General features: G+C 41.8%; 1 protein-coding gene across 1 annotated transcript in view; it reads right to left on the bottom strand.

Moving 5' to 3' along the window:
• The window catches only part of CPXM2 (carboxypeptidase X, M14 family member 2), a 128,022-nt gene extending 112,104 nt beyond the window's left edge, over window positions 1–15,918 (bottom strand). The window contains exons 1-2 of the mRNA XM_074999724.1: window positions 15,583–15,918; window positions 3,435–3,536 (exon numbers count right to left, since the gene is read on the bottom strand). Of these exons, the coding sequence (XP_074855825.1) occupies window positions 3,435–3,536; window positions 15,583–15,907 (427 nt within the window). The 5' untranslated portion in view covers window positions 15,908–15,918. The remainder of the gene's footprint in view (window positions 1–3,434; window positions 3,537–15,582) is intronic.
• Window positions 15,919–22,597: the final 6,679 nt, after the last annotated feature.

Raw genomic sequence — 22,597 nt, 5'->3', positions numbered from 1 at the left:
TCTTAAAAATGTCTCTGAAAAACTGCCAACTGTATTCAGTTGTTTTTTCTCTTCCCCTTGCTTACATGGTTTGCTGTAGACCCCTACAGCGACACCCTTGTTTTATAATCCTTTTATCTTTACCTAGATTCTCTCAACATGTCTGTGTCCTATTATCACCTTAACCTGAGTACCAGTGTATATGGTTTTAATATATAAGGCAATACTTTCTCCTTTTTTCCCCCACCTGTCTTTTTTGAGCAAGCTGTACCTGTCAATACAAATACTCCAATCATGTATATTATCCCACTTTACGGTCTTTTACCTTCGACATTATGCTGGCCATGGGCTGGTCCAGTGTCCTTGCAGCCAGTGGTCCATAAGACAGTTAGGAATCATCAGAACAGAGGAAATCTTTGCCAGATCTCCCATTCCCCTGGTCTCAGACAACTCACCAGCACCAGAAAATGTTTGTGGGATAAGAGCTGGTACTTTGGCTGAACATCTTGCAATGAGCCTCTAAACTAGGGTGAACCTCTTGTGTTTGAGTCTCTTCTGGATAGCTGAGCATTCAGGAGAGTTTGCTTCAGTCATGCTGTATGTTTGCCATTGAGAGCTTCTAAAGGAAATTTTAGCTTGGATCATTAAAAAAAACAACACAAGAAAAGATGGTTTTAAAAAATTCATAGGGGAGCAAAACTGAGTCTGTATTTCAGAATACAGTGCTCAAAAGACAGCCTGCTGAGTGGATGTCATCTGTCATTGTTTGTCCGTTGTAGCATTTTACACTGTCTATCAGTTATGAACAGCAAGAAAACTCTGAGAATTTAAGATCGAATTTGTGTGCTGGAGTTGTTCAGGGACATGTCCTGTAAATCTTTTTTGGTTTCAATACATGTAAACTTACAATATAGTTTACAAGGAATGAAGAGGATGAGTCAAAATTCAGAACTGAACAGCCCCTAAATCCTTTGGATGCTTGGAACCTGATCCCAGATCCAGTTTTCAGCTTTGCAGATGCCCTCCCTCGTGTTTATGGAATAATTTCAACCTACCATTCAAAAGTGAGGGTGGGAAATGGTTCATAATCCAGATCTGACATTTGTGGTTTAGGCATAGCTACAGTTTTAATATACTTTGAACTTTCCCTCTCACTTGACAGATGTTTTAGGAAGACCCTGACAATAAAGGAAGGCTGTAAAATTGTCAGCATTATATAGACTCTCTCTCAAGAGGTGAACCTAAATATATGCTAATTGCTGGAAAAGTGTCATTTCTCAATGCTGTTGTGCATCATGCACTCAGATGGCTTACAGTAAAAGTGTGTTTGAGGCAGGAGATACTAGCCCAACACTCCCTACTCAAGCATAACTCCCATAGAAATCAAGGGAAAAGGAGTCAAGGGGGAAGGTTGTTTTTGCTTCCTGAAGAATCTATAAGGATGTCTGAGAGATGAGTTTGAGGGGCAGTAGACCTGTAGACTCCCTTCAGGACCAAACAAAATACTGGCTTCTAATCAGGGGCTTTACAGACTGGAGACTTGTCAGCTTGAGTTGGGCGGAGCAATAGGAACAAAATATTTAGCCTTAGTTGCCATTGGGCTGGTGACTGTAGCATGTGCCAAGTAGCAGGCCCTCAAAATTCCTCCTGGATCCTTTGATGGGACCAGGGAAAGTAGCAAACACAAAAGATCTGCTTGTTGACTCCCTGGAAAGGCCTCAGGTTGGTGGCACTGGGGGCTCCCTTAGGTTTCCTCCATGGGGTTGCAGCTAGGAATGTAAGCCTACACGCATCCCTACATCCTCTCCATGGATCCAAGGATCAGGAGAACTGAGAAGGCAAAGAGAGAGCTAGGGAGGAAGCACTGATAAAAACATGGAAAAGGCCCAAAGGGTTACTCTGTCAGTTGCAGGTGGTAAAGAAATTTACGCTCTCTGGAATATGCCCATATGCTGTCAAATCTTGCAAGCTGAACAGAGAAATTAGACATAAGAAACACTATCATCCCATTTTACACATGGGAAACTGAGGTACAGAAAGATTAAATGCTTGTCCAGAGCCACCTAGGTGCCTGCGGGAAAGCCAGGAAATGAATGCAGATCTCCTGAATGCCAAGTTACTGTCTTAACTGCCAGACCACTTTGCCTTTCAAGATACTGTGACTCTTAGAAATTTGCCCATTTACTAAACAATCCGAATGATAAAAGCTTCTGTAATTTAACATTTATGAGAATTTCAACTGGACTTTTTTTTTTTGTAGATGGTCCTTCTGGAGAATCAGAGGAACATTAAGTTGATTTTGGACCAAGAGCACTGTTGGCAAACACTGCAGATAATTCACAAACAGCCTATGGGCTAACATATGTTCACATAAAATGTTTGTTGGACCATTCCCATTAAAAAAAATCAACGTCTGAGTCAGTCACAATGAGAAAAAAAACTAAACCAGAATCTATTCACTAGGAATGCAAAATTTTCCATATCCATAAAAAAGAATAGACATACTAACAATGAGATTTAGATTTGCACACTTGGGCATAAATCAATTTTGAAAACTTAAAAAAAAACCTAACTTTTTAAAACACTTTAGGGCTGTGTGAGGCAGGAGCAGAGAGGATCAGGTGCATGTTCCTCCTTCTGCTGGTCTGAGTCTTCATGCTAATAATAGAGGTTCATAATATGCCCATGCTGCAAATTCCCATAAACATAAGGATGGATGGATTTCTTAATGTATTATGAAGCCTCTCTCTCCAGTAGATCACTGATTCAGTTCCACCTAATCATTGTAATAACTGCAAATCATGGCAGTTTGTGGAGTTCACTAGTGAAAATATAAATTTATGTCACAGTGGACAAGCAATCGCAGTACAGAATCACACTCCCAATTAGCACTTGGCTAGTTCAGACTCTTAAATTGAGGTGAATCTTCCACTTCAAATTTAAGGCAGATTGGAATAGCAGAGAGGAAAATCTTTCACTTGTTGCTGTTCTAGAGAGTTGGCACTTCGTTTACCAAATCTCTTAATCTAGCACCATTCCTAAAACACCAAACAGATCATTTGAAATGAAAATACACCTTGTTCTTTTCTAAATAATAAAAATATCTTGGGCTTCCTTCCAATTTTCCAACATTAAACACCACTCCAGAGAGGAAAACTTACTGCCAGGCCCCTTTTACTGCCTGACGGATGTTAAAAGAGCTCTGAATGAAAATGGGAATTAAGCTCCCTGCCTTTCATTGTATTTCACTTCATCTCATGCTAACACAATGTGGTTCCCAGTCCCTGTCTTTTCTAGCACACTATCCTATCATAGGTTATTTCAGCATGCAACTTCCTAATCAACATAGCAAGCAGACATTTCACAGCAATTTTGTAATTTAATTTAAACATGACTCGAGACGCTGGCAGCTAAACCAAGATTTCAAAAAGGTACTTTAGAAACTCTGCGCATACTTTCTCTGATGTCTTCATAGGCACTTCGACGTTCATAGTCACCATCTGGCATCTTCTCATTCCCTTTCTTGTTTTTCTCACCTTTCTTGTTGCCATTTTTAGCTGTAGGGTGAAAAGAAAAACAAGTTTTTCTTTTTTCACTGTCCTGTGTTTTTAAAAATATCTAAAACTACACAGTGAAGACAAAGAAAAAGAATTTGCTTCCAGATGTTGGCATTCCAACCCAATTCCAATGCAGCAGATGTTAGAATATCCTGTTACTCTTAGATATGACAACTACAGAAAGATGGGTGTAAGGAATTGCAATGGCCTTTCTTCAGTGCTCTGTGAAGGAACAAAATATGCATTTCTTTCTTACACAAAGGGAATTCTACTTTTAATGGTTACACAGACATGCCAGTGACAACTTATTGCTCGGGCCTCCTAATAACTTGATCAACTATATATGGACCTGACAGAAAGGCTCCCTTTGACCTCACTGAAATCGGACCAGAGCTTTAAAAGGGTGAGTATATTTAATCTGAAGCAATCCTACATCTTCACAGACCACCACAAATATTCTGTCTGCAGACAAAAATGCCCCCAAAGCTAATGAGCACAAAGGCAGCATCGTTCTGCACCTATATTCGGATTTGTTCCAGTGTCTTCCATACACAACCCTTCTTATCTACTTTCAGTTTATTCCTGTCAGTAGCATGAATAATAAGTTTTGTTGGCTTTGCATAGAGGTAATTTATAAGTTGTGAGACAGGCTGATTGACTGACCAACTGCAGAGAACCTTCCAGAATCCCATCCCAACAGAAGGAAGCCTGGAAACACTGAACAAATCTTTATGACATGTTCCCTCTTAATTCTTTTTAAACATACATCCGCTCTGTTCGGGCATACCTACTTAATTATACAAACTCTAAATACCTACTCCATTGGATTTTAGTGCAGTACTCCAGATCTTCCAAGAGCAGTTTTATAAAGAGAGCAAAGTAGGAAATTTAGAGCTCTATTTCTCAACTGGCTTTGTGCCACTCCAATGATTCATCCTCTTTCTGTTCATGTGTGTTGGAGCTGGCCAAATGCCCTCCACCTGAATGTTAAAATGCACTCATTTCAGCCCTGCTTGGACTCTTTGTGTCTACTTTTCACAAACATCCATAAAGTGGAATGTTAAGCTCCCATATTGACTTATTCATACCAGGAAAAACATAGATTATGTGGCAACAGACACTGCTTGGCACAACAAGGAAACAATGCTTCCCAGGCCACTTATCATTTCCTTTGTACGGGACATTTAAATGACCAAAAGGTATCTGATAGACCTTTTGCATACAGGACAGCGTATGGACAAGTAGCTCCTCAGTGTGAATGCAATGATTGAAAACCAAATTTATGCTCTGCACTAAGGAACAAATCTTTCAGTATCCTAATTGTCATAGGGATGATGTGTCAGGTACCGCCTGTGTTTTCAGATGTATGGAGGGATGAACAGTGAAAAACTTACCTAAAGTTTCCGGAAATTGTATGGAATGATAGCTTGTGAAATAACTAAAACAGCAATGCTGCAGCCTATGAAGAAGTAACAAAATAAAAACAGTGCAACTAGCCATCAGAAAATGAGGGACAAGTGGTAGAATGACTTTGAGGAGACAGAAGGGGAGCCAGGGCCCCAGAGCTATATTTGCAGGATTGGAGCTATGAGATGCATCTGTGTGGAGCTGGAGTGAGCAATGGGGTGGAAGTGTTTGTGAGTGACCAGAATCATGGTCTGGCCCCGATGTTGTGTGGGACAAAGGAGCTGAAGTTCAGAGGTTGGGTATCTAGGGGGAAGGGGTCTGAAGGGTCTGTAGGGTGGGGATCCTGGCAGTTGGAGGAAACTGGGGTAGATGCCTCCTGGGGGATGGGGAGTTAAGGGCCTGGAATTGTGTGGGTTAAGGATGGGAGCCTGGGAATGGGCCTTACCAGGTCTGATCCTGAGCCACAAAGTTGAATTATTGGGTGGAGTTGCTAGCACCCAGTGATGGCCAGTCTGGGCCTTCCAGTCTGGTCAGAACCTGGGACTGAGACAGCCCAGCACCAACCCAGGTCTCCTCAGATCTTCCCTATAGGTGGCAGCAGCACTGTTTGGCCCCCTGAGTGGGGCCTGGTAAGACTTCACAGTAAATAGGTCTGGCAGTGGCAATGCCACTGACAGACAGTGCCCCCACCCCAGAACCAGCACACCCAGAGCCAGCTCCAAATCCTTGGCATCTCTCCTGCCCCAAAACACTACCAATGCCTGATCTGAGTCTTCAGCATCCCCTCTGCCCCATTGCTAGCATACACAGAGCCCTCCTGGCAGTCCCACAGCTGCCAGCATGTGCCAGTAGCAGCCTGAGCCTGTAGCATGGCTGTTCTCGATTGGAATGGGGAGATCAGTGCCATCCTGGCACCGCATAGCCTCTGAGGCCGCAGCAGTAGCTGAATTCCCAGTGGGAGGAGAATATTTTACAGAATGTGTTGGCAGTGAGTGGGGGCTTCACCCAGCTCTGCCCCATCCTCCTTTTGGCTTGTGTGCCCATAAAAAAAAAAAAAAAAGACTTATTCATCATACACACTAGTTCCTCCAGCCCTGGGAGTGCTCCATCCCCCATTGCACACCCAGCCTCATCCCAACCCCACCCCTTCCTTCAAACATCTTCCCCTTCCTCTTTCCACCCTGCCCCACTTCTCCTCACCTAGTTTTGCCCATTCCTCTGAGTATGTCCCATCTCTGTTTCTCCCCCACCCCACAGCACCTCCTGCATGCCCCAGAACAGCAGAATGCAGTGGGTGGGTAGCATTTGGTGGGGGTGGCTGAGGAGTTGATAGGTGGGGCTGCCAGCAGACAGGAGCTGTTGGAGAGGACAAGGAGGAGTGGCTGCCACTGAGGGTGGCACCAACCACTAATTTTTTTTCTGTGGGTGCTCCAGCCCTGGAGTTGGTTGGTGCCTTTGTCCTTCACATTTTATACAAATCACCTAAGGCTGCTTAACCAGGTTAAACTTCTCCAGTCCGGCAACATCTGGGGTCCAGCATGATTTTAAATTCACCGAATGTCCACTTATCATGGGTGTGGCCAAGTTTCCTGTGGTTACATAAAGTTTGCTTACATCCGCCAGTCCAGATTCTCAGTGTTCTGTTCTGTTCTTTAGCTGTAATTTACCCCTCAACGTCTTCTAAGAGCCCAGTGAGCAGTGGAAGTGTTGATAATGGTGCTAGACAATACTGATCTCCTGTGGTCTGGCAAATTTTCTGGTTCAGTACCAGTCAGATCCTGAGGGTGCCAGACTAGCGAGATTCAACCTATGTTCTGCCCTCTCACCAAAAACTGCTACCTCTCCCTGAGCAAATCAAAGCTCACATGGCTTCTTAAAGTCTTTCTCCCAAATCTTAGAGTATCAGTCATCCATTTGGAGTACAGAAAGAATAACATTTGGTTTATCTAATCAATCATAAATAAAAAGAGCTGGTTGAATTTCGAATCTGGGCTACTGGATATTGCTGCCAAACTCTTTAAATGCAAACCATCATACATGTAAAAGCTCTCTTATTCCTTCCCAAAAGCATATATTTAAACAATGAATAAACTGTAGCAAATCATAATCCACCTATCAACATTCCAAAACAAATTGAGTCTCATGCTTATGTCTCTCAAGTATATTAAATGAAATCTTTATTTTTTCTTTTTCCTTAAAAGGCCCTTTTCTCACCTTAGATCAGTTGGTTATCCAAGGTAGTGTGCTAAACTGATGTGAGTCCTTTCTGCAGTGAGACGCGCAATGAGAAGTGATGGGGAATGACACTTTCATCACTAGGCCCCTCACTTGTCAAGTCCAACTAGGATCAGTTCTCTCCAGGCTCCGTCTCAATATCTAGTCAGTTCTCTTAGGAGAAACTGATAAAATGACACAGAGTCAACTACCAGCAAGATGCTTATGGTACATAGGTCTACTTATTCCTCACTGCATACAACCACACCACTACCACCAAGAGGAGGTTATGGATGGACAGCTGACTGAAGCTGAATCCAAACAAGACACTGATTGGGGGAAGAATTTGGAGGAATTGGCAGTGACAGCACATTCTCCTCTGATTGAAGGTTCACATCCACTCTGGCTCAGCTGGGTTCATAGTGCAGGAATACTCTCAAATTCCTCACTGATGCGAAATTCTCACAAAGCAACCTCTGTGAGTAATGCTTTCTAGCATCTCTGGTAGGCTAGGAGACAGCCTCATCCTGGCTGATGATGGCCTGACCTCAGTTTTTCCTGCTTTCACCACTCCTTGGCTGGACTACCGTAATGCAATATACCTGGGCATGAAGCCCTCAGCTCTTAGTAAACTCCAATTAATACACAACTTTGCACAGCATCTCCTCAGCAACACAGTTTAGTGCAAGAACTTCAAGGCTTGTTCTCTACTCATTTCACTGACTTCCTGTAGAATTTCAGATCAATTCAATGTTTCAATCCTCATACTGGTCCCAGGCCATGGAGTACCTTGGACATATCAACAAAAACCACCAGAAGCTCTGGGGGAAAAACTGTGCTCAACAGCTTTTTCTCTCTAATACAAAAAAAAGGTTAATAAAGATAAATCTTATCTGTGCAGGGTACAAAACTCTCTTGGGGGCTGATTCATGACTTTGGAAGACATTCCCCAAGGTGCTAAAGACCATCACAAATTCATCACCTTCCTATTCAAGGGCAAGGCACGTGTTTTGACTTGCCTTCACTAAACATACACAAATCTATCAAAACAAGACTTTCCACTACACATTTGTACCGCTGCAGAGAGGGTGGGAGAACAAAGAACAGATGACAGTTATGTAGTCATGTTATTTAATTCATTACTGGAAGGTGCTCAGGCATCACAGCCATGAATGTGGTATAAGAACAGATATAGAATAGAACCTGGTGAAGTCAATGAGGCATGTTGGTTTCAATGGGTTTTGGCTCAGGCCCTAATTAAGCAAGAATAGAATTAGAAATACACATTCACTTTTGATGGGATCTGTCAATTCAACCTTTCACCTTCCAAGGATTACAGGATACAACTGAATTTATAAGAGCCATAAGGGAGTCAACGGACAGGATGAGACTGATGCATTGTTATGTAACTCAAGTGCCCACAGCTATGCTTTAATTTAAAAGCTGTCAAGGCACAATCCTGGTCTTGCTCAGTTAAAGTCAGTGGGAAGGCTGCCTATTGACTTGAATAGAAACGGATGTGTACTTCACAATGTAAAACAGCTGCATTCACGCCATCAACAGTAATTAGCTTAAATTAATCAAGTACCTGTCACATGCAATTTGCTGTAGCCATTACACTGTTATGATTCTAGTCCAACTTTAAGTCAAAGTTAGCACTGATCACTACCAGCTGCTCAGCCATAGGGTAGATCACACTTTCTCGTTCCTCTGCCTTTCTTCATTTCAGCCAAAATCCACTCTATTGTTTGCTGCAACATATAATTAATCCAATATGTCCCTGCTCCCAGTGAACTTCACAAAAAGGCACATTTTCTGTTTACTGTACATCCATTGATTTAATTTCTATTCAATGCATGAAAGTGTTTGTTCATGTATGTACATTTATATTGATAGTCACATGCACCTACATACATTTAGAGTTGGAATCACAATTCTTCCTTAAGTATCAGTCGTGAGCTCAGCATTATTTGTACTTTTATAAGGTCTCCAAAACTGGGGGTGCAATGCTAGGCATCAACATTTATATTTTGGCACTTATGTAAGTGACTTGATTTCCAGAGGTACTGAAAACTGACAACTTTAATTCATTTTGATGGTACTAATCCAAGCAGCACTGCCATTGGTGGTGTTCGAGATTTAACCTGCATAATTGCTGGATCACTCTACATTGCTTCAGATAGTGGTATATATTATAGATGGAGCTCCTTGTGCCTTCTGTAGTTAGGGTTCTTTAATATTTCTGATTCTAAGATCACTTTTCTCAGTGGCTTATAACTTTACCAACCCTAAGGTGTTCCACCAGAGTTTCAAAGTGCTAGGCATCTGCCTTGGGCTGAATTATTTTGGGTAGTGTCAATTAAAATGTTGTAGACATTCCAGAGCATGAGTAAAAGGAAAGTGTGGGTTTTTTTCCCATGTTGAAAAAATTATGACAATTCCTTTGAGATGTCCTAAAGCCTCTATGGTTTAGAGCAGGGACTTGCCATTTTTCAGAGTCATGCTGGTGTTGGGAATGTGCCCTCTGCTGTCCCCTTGAAAAAGATGTCCAAATATGGCCATGCTCTAAGTCTTTGAAAAATTTCAGATCACAAATGCTCCTCAGAGACTTATTAGATATCTGCAGCTCAGTTTCTCCGCAATGAACATGCTCCAGCCCAAGGCTGAAATGGCTGAGCAGGAATTTCTCTGTAATTGCTTGAGGCTGTGTGGCACCAGTCACCACAACAAGGAAACAGTCCCTCATGTAACACATCACATCACATCTCATAGAACTGGAAGGGACATTGGGAGGTGATTGAGTCCAGTCCCGGGCCCTCTTGGCAGGAACAAGCATTATCCATGACAGATTTTTTTTAAAACTATTTGCCCCATACCCCTAAATGGCCTCCTCAAGAATTGAACTCACAACCCTGGATTTAGGAGGCCAATAAAAACCATGCTAGGGCCCAGACAGTAAGGCAGAGCAAGCCACCTGACAGAAATGCAGATGAAGCAGTAGCTGGATATGGGAGGGTGGGATCAGGCCTGGGACAAGGAATCTGGTGGGGTGAAGGCTAGAACTGGAGCAAAGAAGTGAAGAATGAGAGACGGAGATTGGAAGAGGATGCAGGGGAGGAGAGAGATGAGGAAGGACTGGGATGAAAAGCTGAGGGAACTGTGACTGTGAACTTGAGGGGACAGCGAGCCTGGGATTCAAAGAGCCTAGACCAGGGGTCTCCAACCTGTGGCTTGGGATCCACATGCAGTTCTTTAAGGACTTCTTTGTGTATCCCAACGCTATAATTGCAAAGTAAAAATAAAGCCCTCCTGATTATTCAATAAAGAGTGAATGTCGAAAAGCCCAACAATGAGCTACTCATATCTAAATAGCACATGATAGCCGCGTCTACACGTGCCGGATACTTCGAAGTAGCCGTGCCAACTTCGAAATAGCGCCCGCCACGTCTACACATGGCGAGAGCTATTTCGAAGTTGAAATCGACATAAGGCAGCGAGACGTCAAAGTCGCTATCCTCATGAGGAGATGGGAATAGCGCCCTACTTCGACGTTGAACGTCGAAGTAGGGCACGTGTAGCCGATCCACGTCCCGCAACATCGAAATAGCGGGGTCCACCATGGCGGCCATCAGCTGAGCGGTTGAGAGATGCTCTCTCCAGCCCCTGCGGGGCTCTATGGTCACCATGTGCAGCAGCCCTTAGCCCAGGGCTTCTGGCTGCTGCTGCTGCAGCTGGGGATCCATGCTGCATGCACAGGGTCTGCAACCAGTGGTCGGCTATGTGGATCTTGTGCTCTTTAATGCAAGTGTGTCTGGGAGGGGCCATTTAAGGGAGCAGCTTCCTGTTGAGTCCGCCCTGTTACCCTGTCTGCAGCTGTTCCTGGCACCCTTATTTCAATGTGGGCTGCTTTGGTGGGTAGATGCTCCCCTGCGGCGCCTACTTGGATGTAGTACTGCCCAACATCGACGTTGAACGTCGACGGCACCAGCCCTGGAGGATGTGTAGACGTTATTCATCGAAATAGCTTATTTCGATGTAGCATTCACATGTAGACATAGCTGGTATGTGATCACAAAATGTTAGATAACTCCCCCTTTAATATGTGCAGTGGATGTGGGATATGACATTGTGTCTGTGTTTTGATCAAGTCTTGAGTTTGAAAAGGAAAATAAAGCTTGTGGCATTCCTGCTGTGAAAGGCAACACATATTTTGACTAAGAAAACCGAAATTAAATGTGAAGTAAAATTGGCATAATTAAAATAGGTTCGGGAGTGGAAGTCAAGAAGATAGAGGTACAAACACACACATTAAGTGGGAGGAAATAGAATATGTGAAAAGTTTGTGACTATCCTGCACTAAACATGTCACATTACAAATCATTAAAACAAAAAAGTAGTCAAGTAGCACTTTAAAGACTAACAAAATGATTTACTAGGTGAGCTTTCATGGGACAGGCCCACTTCTTCTGAAGAATTGGGTCTGTCCCACAAAACCTCACCTAGTAAATCATTTTGTTGGTCTGAAGAAGTGGGTCTGTCCCACGAAAGCTCACCACCTAGTACATTATTTTGTTAGTCTTTAAAGTGCTACTTGACTGCTTTTTTGTTTTGATAGTATATAGACCAGCACAGCTTTCTCTCTGTTTCATTGCAAACCATTGTGTGTGTGTGGTTCTTAAAATAGGGGTTACAAAATGTATGGTTTGATGTTATTTATTAAGGACCATCTCGTATTCACGTGCATTGCAGTTCTTCAATTATTGAATTGTTTTACCAAATATGAAAAAAATGGCTTTTCTTGCTATTTTGGTTGCCAAACCCTGACTTAGACTAACTGGTTAAGGAGACAGAAACTGGAACGAGGAGATAGAGACCGGCTAGGTAAGGAGACTGGTGTTGCAAGAAGCTAGAGAAGAGGCAGTGAACACTAGGATGAGGAAGCAGGGGGAGGAACAAGAATGGAGGGAACAGAGGAGATAACATTTCAATGTCTCATCATTCATCTGCTGTCAGCAAATGTGCATGACACTCACTAGTAAAATGTGTCTGCTCCCCCTCTAATACAGTTCCACATAGAGGATCAGTGGCTATTACAGCTGTCAGAGTTACTCCCTTCCTTCAAGTTGCAGAAGTCTTTGCAGTAGATTTAAAGGTTCCAGCCCACCTGATGAATCACACTGGTGTCAAGGCTGTGCCACAGTATGGAATTTCTGTTCTGACAGTCTAATTAAAAAAATAAAATCTATGAAATTACAAAGAAAAAAGGACATTAACAGAACATTAAGGCTGTGTCTACACTTTCATTCCTCCTTCAAAAGAGGCATGCAAATAAGGGAAATTGAAAATGCAAATGAGGAGCAGATTTGCATATATGGCACCTTATTTGCATATTCTGATTTCGAAAGAGCGTCTTTTGAAAGAAGAAAACCAGTGTAGACACTTCTCTTTCGAAAATAAACCCCATCTTCGAAAGAATCCTTCTTACCATAAAAAAAGCATTGCGTTTTTGATTTCCCTCATTTGCATACCTCTTTCAAAAGAGGAATGCAAGTGTAGATACAGCCAAGGGCTGCAACATCACCACGTGCTCAAAAGATGCGAAAACCAGGCTCATCACGTGCTGCTTCTGACATGCCCCCTTATGGCATGAGTGCTCACTGCAAGCCCCCGCCCATCAATATCATGCCTCTCCCAGGCTCCCCAGTGAAACTCACAGGAGATCACTCTTGCAGCCCTTCCGCAAGGCCTTGTTTATTTTCTAAAACAGCAAACAAAAATGCAAGCTTTGTGCAGTTCCCCTTTGTAACTTTGTCTTAGTCTTTACCTCTAAGACTGTTTCACCCAAACCTATTGCCAGGCCAGCCGCCTGTCTCCAGCAGTCTTTATCTTTCCTTCCTTTCTCTGTACTTCCTTCAGCTTTCTCAAACTCCCTGCCCTTTTCCAGAGGTGGAAAAAGTACCCAAGAAGTTACTTCAGTAAAAGCGTAGCTTTGGGTGGCAGGAGAGGGGGCAAAGGTACTTAAGTACAACTTGCTAGTGTCATTCTGGAAAACCACTTGAGTAAAAGTACACACACACACACACACACACACACACACACACACACACACTTAGATTGTACTCAAGTTTCCAGAAGTGGAAGCAGCTGCATTTTTACTCAAGTAACCTATTTGTGTACTTTCTCCACCTCTGTCCTTTTCCTTGTAGGCAATGAGCTGATCCTTTCTCTGGTGTGCCTCCTAAGTATCTAGGAATGGATGGGTCCAGGTCTCTGGCTCATAAAGTAACAAGCCACCCTGTTACAGCCACTCATTCAGCCTCCTTGTACATAAACACCAAGAAGTCTTTAAGTACATGATCACGTAAAAGTTTTTTCCACAGGACCCCTGACTTACTAACCTCACAGAGGTAACCTGTCCTGAGATTGAATCAGAGTGGAGTACAGGCTGTGGCTGTCTGTAGGACACTGGCCTTATTTGTTGCAAAATTTGGGAAGAGTGTATTGATGGGGAAGAAGCTTGGAGAGAAGAAACAAGAATCAAACTCTACCTCTGCCTCTACCACAGAGCTCCCGAGTAACACTGGACTTTCTGGAGTATGTTTGCAACTGTGTTGCTGGGAAAGTTGGGGGGAAATCACCAGGAGTTTGGAAGCAGTATGCAGCTACAAAGCCTACACAGAGATGGCCCACAGCTTTGTAGATCGTCTCAGTTCTAGATCTTGTGAGAATCAATTGATCTAGTGTTACGAGTTGCCTATCACATCCTCCGTGGTTCAAACTTCACCACAGGAAGACTTTTCAGTAAATTCTAGCAGTGCAAGGATGCAAAGTTTGCAGGCACCAATTTGGATCATAAGAGACTATATGGCTGTGCATATGAAGGGCTCCCTACATCCCTGTTGAAGACCACAGAGTTGTGAACTGAGCCCTGTACACAAACATGGGCCATTGCACCTCCAGGGGAACACATCTGCCTTGCCCCACACAACCTGGGAGAAAATACTTTGTTTTCACTAGCACGTTTCAAGGACACCCAAGGAGGCAGCTTTAAACTGCATGTACTTCCCAGATAATAAGCCAAACTAGCACATCCCAGAGATACCCTGCCACCACAGGCTGCTTTCAAATCTCCTGTCTAGCTGCTGATCCCCAGAACACCGACTGACAGGTTGCTGGTACTTTCGCTACCCACACACCAGGCACTCTCAGCCACTCGGACCTTCTGGCAGAGCTGGTACCCACAACTAAGGTCTGCTGACCCTCTAACAATTTTCAACACTGCAGAAATGGAAAATCTGGGGCAACTTAAGTGCATAACTTATAAAAAACTGTTTTCAAATTTTTTGTTGATCCATAAGTAATTGGTCTTTACCAATTTTACACTTAAACTGCAACCGTACATTTAATATAACCCAATTCAACTGGGAATAGCTAATGCCACTATGAGAACCATACTTCTACAAGTTGCTTTGATATGGGTGTGTGTTTTTAATTTGCGATTTTGGTGTTGTATATCATAGTATTTAAGGATACAAAATTCCTACTGCAGCAAATGGGAATTTTGCCTGACCAAGAACTGTGGAATTTAGCCCTTAATTTTATAAGATGGTTGTTTACTCCGTGAAATAATTTAGATTTTGAATATATACCAAGGAAATGAAACAAGTCCAATGAAAGTAGAGAATGGGTGTAGAACAAACAGCCCATCCTCCTTAGTATAACAATGTCATAATAGAAACCAATCCACTCTGCTTTCTGTCCACAGTTTCGAAAATCATAATAATGTGTATATTTTCCATTGCTCGTCTTTTCAGCCAAAAAAAGTACACATAATAACTGAAGCGATGGATGATATGACTTTCATTTATTTGTTTTTCACAAGTACCTCCTAATAATTAAAGTTAATCCCCCAAGAAACTGATCTCTTTGAAGAAAAATCCCTGTTTACATTTCTTTCATAGGAGGGCTTTCAAGTGAAATCTGACAGTGGTTCACCTGTTCAAAGCCAAAGAACATTTAGAGTTAAAATGGCCAGTGGTACAATAAGAACTCATTGTAAAACAGATAATCAGATTTCACCATCAAGTCAGACTCTCTTCATTTGACTGCAAAACTGTCAGTTCAACAACAAGCCAAATGTGAAAAATGGTAAGAAGGGAAGTTCATGCACCAGCTGGAGTCTCATTTGATTAATGAAATGCAGTGTTTTTGAAAGCTCTTAATGTGACAGGTGAGAGAGAAGAGTAAAAGTGCATGTAAGATTTCCAAAGAGCTGAAAAAGCTTGGTGTTAGAAGTTAGCATGCGTCATCATCACTGCCACATGTATTTATTACTGTTGTTGTTGTCTTAGTTTATGTTAAAAGTCAGAATGAATGTGAGACTCAGCAGAGCTCTTAGCATTTGGAGGAAGAGGTGGAAAGTTACCTGGTGGAATCTCGAGACTTGATTTTTCCTTTTTGTTGTTTTTCTTCTGTTTTAACTCTTTGTCTGGTCTGAACCTTGGGGGCTCCTCTGCCTCTGCAATGAGAGCTGTTTCTTTCTCTCCAGGTTGCTCTGTAAAAGAGGAAAGTTCCTCATCGGGACCTGGATAGGAATAATAATGATCCCTGTTTATAATCTCCTGTAGGTAATAATCCGGATCCCCCATGGGCAAAGCCTGGGATAAATCCCCAAGCAGTGCTAGCCTGAAGGCACAGAGAGCAAGACAGAGCTGAGAAGAACAGGAGCCTCTCTTGCTAAGGGGAATCATGTTTTAAAGTAGCAAAAAAGCTCCACTATGAATCCGAGCTCCTTATTCAGCAGACAGGAAAAACAGCAAGCCTTGGTCGCTGATGAATCCCAGGGCTTGTGGAGGGATATGAAGTCCAGTGTATAAGTGCTTCTGCATGAGACTAGTTCTTAAAAGTTGCAAGTAGTGCAGGGAGAGAGAGGGCTGAGGAGGGAGGGAGCCTGAGGGGCATGTGATCATAGGGCTTACCAGCCAGACACATACACAGACTCACAGGGGGAAGAGAGAGAGCTCTGCTCTGCCAGCACTTGGCAGGTGTGACTCTCCAGAACACACGCTCTTGCTTGCTTTCTCTTTTCCCTCTTTCTTTGCTGGCAAAAATCCAGGCTACAGGATAGTTTTCAGCTCAATGTCTTGGTTTGTGTAATTCTTCTGCTAGGTGGTATCAGCAGGAATAAGGGTCAGGTTCAATATCCAGGGGTTCCTCTGAATAGGGAGAAACAGAATTGGCTCAACCCCTGCCCAGTGATCTGGGAAAACTAAACATACCCCAGCACATCTAAAAGACCATACTTCCTTGCCCACAAGCCTGGAGTCTGTGTATAACCAAAGAAAAGTTATATTAAAAGGGAGAAGGAACCCAGGATTAATTTGGGTAAACACTGAAACAAAAAGCTTGTAAACTATAAACAAACACCCACTCCACGGTATATTGGCCAGTGTCTTTTGCCTCAGTTTCCTCCCTTGAAGCATGAAAATCTGATGGATAAATGTTCTGTACCATGCCACTCCCCTGTCCTTCCACTACATCCCACTGTCAGTTGTCTGAGGTCATCCAAGTCCTGGAACTCAATGGTGCATCCACATGGGATCACCTCCTACCCCAGAAAGGAGGAGAAGGGGAACATGGAGCAATCCCACAAATTATCCCTTTGGCAAAGCAGGTCTGCCTAATTCAGGTCCTGAAGAAGAGCTCTGTAGGAGTTCAGCAGTATGTCTCTCCTCAACAGAAGCTGGCTCAATAAAAGATAAATATCTGACACAGCTACCCCATGACTCGGTGCAAACACATACACTGCTCCTGAAGTGCCTTCCCTCAGGTCATCACTAGGTGGCAGGGATGAGCTAACTCTGACCTTGGCTTCCACTTAACGAGTTCAAGTGACTCCCTTGTCCTCAACTACACAGTTGATCCTGGACTTCGTTGATTTGACAAAAGTAAAATTGACAGCAAGCATTTGCCTCCCAGTCACAATATAAATGTATGTCTCCTCTTTGCCTGAGAGACTGTGTGCCATGCAGCTACATCAAGGAAGAAGCATGGTTTCCGTGGTTTGATTATGAAGTACAATTCATGTTGCTTTATATGAAGCTGTACGCAAAGGAAAACTTGCCTGGCATGATCTCCTTTAGTCCCAATGTATTTTACTTGGTGGCAAAGGCTGGATACAAAACAGGTGTTGGCAGTGATTTGTATTTTCCATCAGATTTTCTGAGCTACAAATTGTGGTGCGCTGGCTCTACGTAGCAACACAAAGGCAAGAAAGTGAAAAGTGTTCAGGAGAGTTGCCCGAGACAGTCTTAAGAAAGGAAAGTGAACTTGCCCTACCACTCTGTCCCCCTCCCCCACTTCCACTCCTCCTCCATCCTGGGCCAGCCTTGCCCCCAGTTCTCCCATACACCACAGCCCTCAGGGCATCCCTTTGATACTGAGTGTTATGCACTGTAGGAAGTGCATAACCATTCACAGTTCACTCAAATCTTGCTATAGACTGAGGGAAAGGAATTCTGTTAAGCCTGGGGTTCTGTAAGCCTCATTTAGGGCTAAGACAAGAGAATTGCTCCAGGACAGAAGCAGCTGAAGATTGAGTAAAAATATCAAAATATCCTCCACAGATTTCAAGTCAGTCAGATCCTTCGATCTTTAAACTCTGCAACCCCTCACCCCCCCCAACACACAGACACTATTACTGTACTGCTACATGTGAGAGAGAAAGATTATTCATATGAAACATAATTCTATAGTGGCTCTTCTGCACAACTTGTGAATTAAACCAAAATTTTACTTCTCAGAAGCACCCATTACCATCAATACATTTGCTTTGCAGATCAACCCACTGGAACTTAAGTGGATCCCTATGCTTTTGATCCACTACTTTAAATTTAATCAGCACCCTAGTTTTCTTATTCGTCCTCATAGCAATTTCTTAACTACAGCTGTGATCCTCATTTCCGCTGCACACAGAGTTCACTGGTAGGAAGCCACTGACCAAAAACAAAAAAATCACCAGAAATGAAAAACAATGGTTTTCATTGAAGTTTTTATTTGAAAATTTTCATGTTTTCAGAGGGAAAAAGTCTGAAAAGCAGATGTTTTCATCCAAAGAAATTGGCCTTTAGTTGGTTTGAGTTTTCATTTGTTTCACTGAAATAAACATTGAAAACTACTGAAATTGCTCCAATTAAATGAAAAGCCTTTTTCTGTCAAATTGGTTTTGATGCAAAAAAATTTAACCAGCTCCACACAGGGTATATTTTTAAATTAATGTATGTCCCTAACATGATGGTCGCCAAAGGGGCAGGTTGTGGGAGCTAAGAGTTCCGTACTCGAGGGAAATTTACATAATAATTCCTGATTATCCTTCTTAGCAGCACCTTTCGTCCCAGAAGGATGATCAACATCTGGATCATCAGTCTTACTCCTGACTAATTTCCCGTTCTTATGTTGTTTTCCCTTTCTAGTGCATCTACAACTCTACTCGTTTGGGCCTACACATAATTGAGTGAATATCTTCAGTCATATCAAATGTACATAATTCTACAACCTGCCTTTCATAACCATTCTTGTAGAAGTATGCTAGGTGTCCATATATCTAATACACACCAGAAATAGGGACTCTTTCAGTTGCTGTACAATAGGGACAATTTTAATTGGTTTTCTATGTCTGCAATAATGACCGTATTCTTTCAAAGACTAATTAATTTTCAACTGCAATTATTCACTGAAGTTGGTAAAAAAGATGCTGCATGTAGACACAGTAGTGGAGTTTCACTTCCAAACGTAACAAGCTGAGAGCATTTCCTCAATATTTGGAGTCAAGTGTCAGTTTTGGAATTTTGCATTAGTAGAATTCAACAGCTTTAAAGGTGTACATTTCAGTGCATTAGCTTCCCCCTCCCATCATGCAGCATCCTTTTCTTAATACAATAAAAGTTTACTGAATTATGAATTTACCAAACATATATTACAAGGTGTAAATTTGATAGAGGTCCTGAATTTCAAAGCTGAATGCATGTAATTGCATGTGCTTAGCTGCATGCACCTAATTTGTACATGCAAATACTATGTTTGTGAAAATATATACATTTGTATCTACCTATCTTACAGTCTATCACGGTGACCTTCACAGTAGTATACATGTAGACATGTAGTCACAGCAGTATATGTGTATGTAATTGTTCATTGGTAATTACAGTGAACTCTTTCATATCAAGCAGTCTATGATCCGGAACTCTCAAATAACCATAAATTTCACTATAAGTACATTTTAGTTATGTTTTCCATAAGTACAGTATAGTGAAAGTAAACACAAATAAATAAAGCAAATACAGTATAAGTTTACAGTGTACAATACTACTGTTATTGGTAAATAAAGTACTCTGCATACATTTTTGTTTGTTTCTTAATATCTAATCTTGTTTTTCTTTAGTGTTATGCATTGATAGGTATATTTCTCTATTATTCAGAATATTTGAATATCCAGCAGGTCCCTGGGGTTGCTGGATATGAAAGAATTTACTGTATCTGGTCTGAGCAGATTATCATAGTACTTGCATAGGAAAATTAGACAAACATAATAGTACACATGTATTTGTGCTTACCCAGCTTTGAAAAAGTCAGTCCCATACAGTGTTTTTCCCCAAATTCCTCAGGTTTTTTTCTTACTCCCACCACTACCCCTCACTATTCCAGTTATTTATGGGATTTTTGCAGACTCCCAAATTGTACAGGCACCATCCACATTGCCTCAACAATACCAAATTGTTTTCCTTTTCATATGCACGTCTATCTCCAAATAACGTAATCACTCAATCGTAGCTTCCTGGAGAATCTCATTTAGTCAAACATCTATATATATTGGGTTTTTTTAATTTATTTTTCCTGATAGTGCAAATTCTTCTCACAAATCACATCTGGGGAGAATAACCAAACAATGCAGTTCTACTGATTCCACTCCTTCTAGAAACAGCTGTCACCCCTAAGTCATGCCTACAGACACTTTGTCAGCCCCCTTTGCAACAAATTCTGCACCTGGATGCACACATTTGGTTCTCATTGCAGTCAATGCATGCACATCTCTGAGCAGAATAAACCCCTCTAACAGCTTAGGGTGCTTGCAGTTTTTTTTTTTAACTTTTTAATAGGCAGATTTTGTTTCAAAACAAACTCATGGGACCACACACTTTGCAAAAGGGTAACCAATTTTTGCCCCAGAAAACCAATATGACTTTATTGCATCATTGAACTCACAAAGTGTAGTACCCAGAGACTTCACTCACCCTAACATGAGGTCTCAGTGCCTCTGGGTACTACAGCACTGAGACTTCATACTAGGGTGAGTGAAGTCTGTGCTCTACATAGGAATGAAAACAAAAAGCAGTCAAGTAGCACTTTAAAGACTAGCAGAATAGGAATGAAGTGTGGCCTAAGACAATCTCCAACTGTTTCAGTGATAAAATACCAGAATAGTTTACAAATAATTGCAGTTGATAAGAAATTAAATATTATTTCCTTGATGCAACTACAGCTAGCATTATCCTCCTCCGTTAGAATGGAATTATTCCTCTTAATAATACATAGATCACTTTATACTGTATTTAAATCCTGGATCCACTGAGTCAAATACAAAAATCAGTTGCAGAAGCACCAGGATTTCATTCTCTATTTGTAACCAGTACACAGCTGGGGGTTATGACCTTGCTTCTGATTTCACTAACACCAGTTTAAAGTAAGTGTAAGTCAGACGTCTTCAGTGAAACTACTTTTGATTTGTAGCTGTAGGAAACTGGATCCTGTATGTTGCTGACAGAGAGGATGGCGGGGGGGAGGAGGGGAGAGACAGAGAGTAATCTAACAAATAGTTTTCTTCCATCCTGATTCAAGAAAGTTTCCCTTTTCAGGAAGGGCACATAAATTTCTGCTTTAAGTTAAGCACATATTCAGTGCTTTCCTAATTCTGGGCCTTAACCTTTGTCTCATACCTAAATAGGAGCATGCCGTGTATCAATTGTATTTAAACCACTGGGTGACCTGTACAGATTTTTTTTCTAATTATGTGTATTTTTAAGTTAATTAAAAGAGCCTTGTAATCTAAGAAAGAAGCATCCTTATTTAATTGATATTCCACAATAACTTTCTGAGATAGCACATAAGGTTTCCATATGCTTTGGAAACAAAACTTTTCTTCCAGTCCCCAGGAAAGTATGTGTCCCTTTACGATTAAGAAGTGTTGTAAATCATGAACCATAAAATAAAGAAAATTGAAGTTATTTCCCCCCACAGACACACAAGCCATTTTACTCCTCCTGTCAAGAGCAAAATATATCACCATAGGAAAGGGAAATCTTAAAGTGCTATTGGAAAATCCAAATCAAGCTTCATTTAAATTTGGAACCAGGCCTCTTTCAAGCCTGCCTTCAAACAGTGGTTGGCCATTGAAAATTATCTTATATTAACACATTTTATTAATTTTAAGTGATTTTTTGGTATAAATAGAATTTCAGAGTTTGCCAAATGGCTAGCAAAAATATTAGTCACCTTCTCTTTATTTCTTGAACACATCAAAAGCTGTTGCACAGGATGAACCACAACTACAAATAGCTTTTAATTCTCCCTTTGCTCAAGAAATGTTGCTATTTCCTCTAGGAAAGCTCTGTCTAAAACAGTTAGGCTACAGTTACACTAGAGAGTTTGGCTGACAAAACTCTGGTTTTGTCAACAAAACAGGTAGAACGTCTACACATGAAATGCATTTTGTTGACAGTTTGTCAGCACTTTCGCTGGCAGTGTTCTGCCTCTCATCCATGAGGCATAACCTTGTTGTCGATAGATTCTGTCGACAAAAAAGCTGTCTGGACACCGAGATGGCCTTCTCTCAACAGGCAAGGTTTCCAGAACAATGGGCAGCCCTGTCTGCTTTGCTTCTGGTACCTGTTTTGTAGGGAGAGCAGACAGGCAATCCAGACTCTCTGTTAACAAAGCGGAGCGCTCTTCCAATTGGCTTTTGCGTGTGGCCACACTATGTCAACAGAGGTTTTGTCAGGAAATCTCTTCCAACGGTGACTTCTACTGACAGATGACTGTAGCATAAACGTAGTGTTAGATGCCATTAATTAAGACATTTTGTTTACAAAATCACTTGTCTGAGTTGTCTAAGAAATGGAGCAAAACTCGTGAGGGGGCAAATACTCCAGTATTCCAATACTTAGATTTATCAGGCCAGCACAAATTGTACAATGCCTTACTAGTTGCCCAGAAGACAAAACAAACAGTTATCTTACAGCAATGCAGACTCAAACTTCCATCCAGACACCCAAGTCAGATATGATGATTACTGAAAACCTTATTCTTCATATAAATAATTCTTCCAATCCCAAAGGTTCGGGCAAGTTACCTCCCAATTTAATGAGTATTTCAGATCTTACCCAGAT

The sequence above is a fragment of the Carettochelys insculpta genome, chromosome 7 (assembly GCF_033958435.1).
Source record: "Carettochelys insculpta isolate YL-2023 chromosome 7, ASM3395843v1, whole genome shotgun sequence".
In the NCBI taxonomy this organism is placed as follows: domain Eukaryota; kingdom Metazoa; phylum Chordata; order Testudines; family Carettochelyidae; genus Carettochelys; species Carettochelys insculpta.
This window is presented reverse-complemented; position numbering and strand designations above follow the sequence as displayed.